General features: G+C 40.8%; 1 protein-coding gene across 1 annotated transcript; it reads left to right on the plus strand.

Annotated features, from left to right (window-relative positions):
* Window positions 1-877: 877 nt before the first annotated feature.
* LOC114149914 (piggyBac transposable element-derived protein 3-like) lies at window positions 878-3,067 on the plus strand. Its single transcript, XM_028026028.1, has 4 exons — window positions 878-920; window positions 1,119-1,329; window positions 1,440-2,138; window positions 2,242-3,067. Exons 1-4 carry the CDS (start codon window positions 878-880, stop codon window positions 3,065-3,067), a joined length of 1,779 nt encoding a protein of 592 aa, XP_027881829.1.
* The last annotated feature ends 773 nt before the right edge of the window (window positions 3,068-3,840 follow it).

Below are 3,840 nucleotides of genomic sequence, written 5' to 3' on the forward strand. Positions count from 1 at the left end.
TCCGTCTCTCTCTAAGGTTCCTTTTTTAGTTCTCAGTATCAGCAGTAGGGAAAGATAGACTAGATGATTGATTTTACTTATTTGATTATTTCTGCTACTGAATTAAGCTGCACTGACCCTTGCAAAAATGCCTTACTAATAAAATATTTAGCATAAAGAAAATCTAAAAGATGTTGTGGACATTCAGTTAATGAGTCACCTTAAAGTTCTTTGATGGTTGTAAAATAGCTGTGATGTTTGATTCTGGAGAGGAAGAGGTGGAAAATGTTTTTAGGTTGCTGGTAGCCCATATTTAAAACCTCATCCTTGGGACTCGACCGAGTCACTAAAACCTACCTGGTTCAATAACAAATGCAAGTTGCAAAATAGAGAACGAGCGACCGTTAACAGGTGTGCTCTGTGAAACTAGTTGGCTGTAGGCTGCTCAGTCTGGCTAATTCACAGGGGGAAGAAGGGTGGGACACCTGGATGTTGGCCGTCAGATAACCAGGCGAATCGTTTCTCGAAACCAGCTTAAACAGAGTTTACTTCAGTTCTGGACAGGGTAAATCCCAGCAGATTTAGGAAACTCAACGGACCCGTTAGACGGAGAGCTGGTAGCACATCTCCCCTCTCAGAAGAGGAAGTACGAGAGTGAGAGAGTAGAGACAGAAAGGAGGGGGGGGGTGTTGCGCAACAACAATATATATCCTCCTGAGACCCAGCAATACATTTTTGTCCTCTGTGGAGCACATAGGTTTTTTGTTCATAACTCTGAAACCATACATGCCACTGTGTTAAATCCTGTTGGTCCTTAGAGAGGACATACTGGGCTCTCCAATGATATGACATGTGTGGGGGTGGGGCTTTTCTAGAATTTTCTTCCTGATTCTTCAAAATGGCTGCCATCCCGGTGAGCACATTTTATCGAAAGAAGAAAGGTAAGTATATTATTTTCTAATTATGAGCTTTGTGAGTTTAATATTCAGATTGCTTCTAGTAAATGAACATCTAAGGAATAGTTAGGTGAATTTTCAGAGCAGTTTAATTATTTGTTGGCATAAAACATAACCTGTTTATGTGTGTCCTCCATAGAGGACATCAGGATTTGCTTTTTATTTTTTAACCTGTTTTCATAGAAGTCAGCTCACTGACTGAGGCAGAGAAAATCCTAAACAGGATTATTGATGGAGACTCAGACATAGATTTGTCAGATGAGGAGGACCAACAGGGACAGATTGACGGTGATTTTGAGGTCGGGAGTTCAGAGGATGAGGCATCAAGTGAGGAAGAGGAGAGTGAAGTTGAGGATGCAAGGGCCCGTCGCCCACTTTGGACCAAAACTAACACGTAGGCTTCTGAGACAAGAGTAGATAAGCTTAGACAGATACGAGTATTTTTTGGATGAACTATCACTTTTAGAGGACATAATTATTTAACGTATTTGTCTGTCTCTTAAGATTCCTGCCTGTGCTAGAAGACTCCGGAGAGGTTGTCTGTACTGCCCCAAACCGTGTAGACTGGCCACCATCAAAATACTTTGAGCAGTACATTGACAACAAAGTTTTTGAGGACATGTCCTTTTGCACAAACCAGAGACAGATTCAGGTGTCAGGCTCAAGTCTGAATACAACACCTGAGGAGATTAAGACCTTCTTTGGAGTCTCGGTGTACATGGCATGCCTTGGTTACCCAAAAATCAAAATGTATTGGGCCAAAAAAACAAGAGTGCCAATAGTTGCTGAGTCCATGACAAGGGATCGCTTTTTCAAGATCAGATGTTCTCTGAAAATCACTAATGATCTTGATGTAACTGAAGAGGAGAGGAAGCTAAATATGCTTTGGAGAGTCAGTCCACTTCTGAAGAAGGTGCAACAAGGCTGCCTAAACCTACCCAGGCCAGGAAATGTTTCTATTGATGAACAAATGATTCCCTTTACTGGTCGATGTTCAGTCCGTCAATTCGTTCCTGGCAAGCCAAATCCAACCGGATTGAAGGTGTTTGTTCTTGCTACTCCAACTGGAATTGTATTGGATTTTGAAGTCTACCAAGGAAAAAACACCTTCGTCGGCAGAGACACAGGACTTGGAATAGGAGCAAATGCAGTTCTTCGGTTGACTGAGTCCATTCCCAGGGGAACTCACCTGTACTTTGACAGGTATGATGAAAATGTCAACTGTGGTGCTGTTGATGATGATTCTCTGTAAACAAATGACACTTATTTAACTTTTTTTTGTGTTTGTGTCTGTCTGTCTGTCTAGGTACTTCACCTCAATAAAACTACTGGATAAATTGCTAGAAATGGGTCTGCCTGCAAGTGGAACACTGATGAAAAATAGACTCCCAAAGGATTGTAACATTACATCTGATAAAGAGTTGTTGAAACAAGGAAGAGGCTCCTCCGTAATGGTGACAAGGAAGCATCCTGAGCTGGCTGTGACAAAATGGGTTGACAATAAACCTGTACTCATGGCATCTACAGTGCATGGAATAGAGCCCCAGGATACCCGGACCAGATGGTCACTGAAAGACAAAAGGCATGTTCAAGTGTCCAGACCTGCAGTGGTGGCAGAGTACAACACCAACATGGGTGGGGTTGATATGTGTGATAGAATGCTTAGCTTTTATAGAATGGCTAACCGCACAAGGAAATGGACTGTACGCACAATCCTACACTTCTTCGATCTGGCCATCACCAACTCCTGGTTACAGTATAAGGAAGACAGCCACGCTTTGGCACGACCTATGAAGAAAACTCTCCAATACCATGACTTCAAACTGCTCTTAGGTGAGGAACTGATTGCCCAGGGGCAGTCAGGCCAACCCAATCCAATTGAATCTGATGCGTCGAATGATGAGGAGTACGTTCCATCACAGAAGAGAAGGAGGCCCCAGCCAGATAAGGAAGTGAGAAAGTATGGAGCTGTCCATTTGCCACAGATGATGGACAATCCTAATACTTCCAGGTGCAGAGCAGAAGGGTGCACTGGAAAAACCTACATAAAGTGCATCAAATGCAACATGTACCTCTGCATCTCAAAGAAGAAGAACTGCTTTATGGACTACCACAAACCAAAACAGAACTAACACACCTGATTAAACTACACTAATCAGCTTGCTTTTGATAAGTTGAATGAGGTGCCTGGAAATCTGAACCACTGGCTTAAATGATGTAGCCATTTGAAATTTACAGCACTAAAGATTGTCAGAGTTCAGAGGTAAATGTATGCCTCGAAATGTGTTCATATTTGCCACAAGAGAGTCCCGATGTCCTCTCCAAAGGACATACTCTAAAAAATAAATAAAAACATGTTTTGAAATTTTTTCAATTGTAGTGATGTTTTTTCACTCCAAAGAGTCATGTAGTGTAAAAAAAAAAGAAATTCAAAAACTTTTTTTTCTCTGGGTCTCAGGAGGATATATATATATATATATATATATATATATTTTAAGTTATGTTAGACATATGCAACCTTTTTTAACAACTGAAGATAAAGTTGACTGATTGTGCTACAAAATGGCACAATGTGCCTCAATACTACATAATGCTGCCACTTTAAAGAAGGGACACTCAATGAAACTAGGAGGACAATTTTTGTAAGCCTTTTCTAGATTTATACAACAAATATAAATTTGACAACCAAACTTTAATGAACCACACACCACCACTGCCAGGGTGGAAGTCACACTGTTTCTGTCCTTTGTTTGGTTTGAAGTTTTCAACTATATTGAGGCACTCATAAACATCTTCTACTCTTCAAATATATTTGCCTAGATGAAGCAAAGCCATTTTTCATGTCAGAATGTTACTCTGTTGGATTCATAACTTATTCATCATTTACTGGGACCATGTATTGCTC

The sequence above is a fragment of the Xiphophorus couchianus genome, chromosome 8 (genome assembly GCF_001444195.1).
Source record: "Xiphophorus couchianus chromosome 8, X_couchianus-1.0, whole genome shotgun sequence".
NCBI lineage: Eukaryota > Metazoa > Chordata > Actinopteri > Cyprinodontiformes > Poeciliidae > Xiphophorus > Xiphophorus couchianus.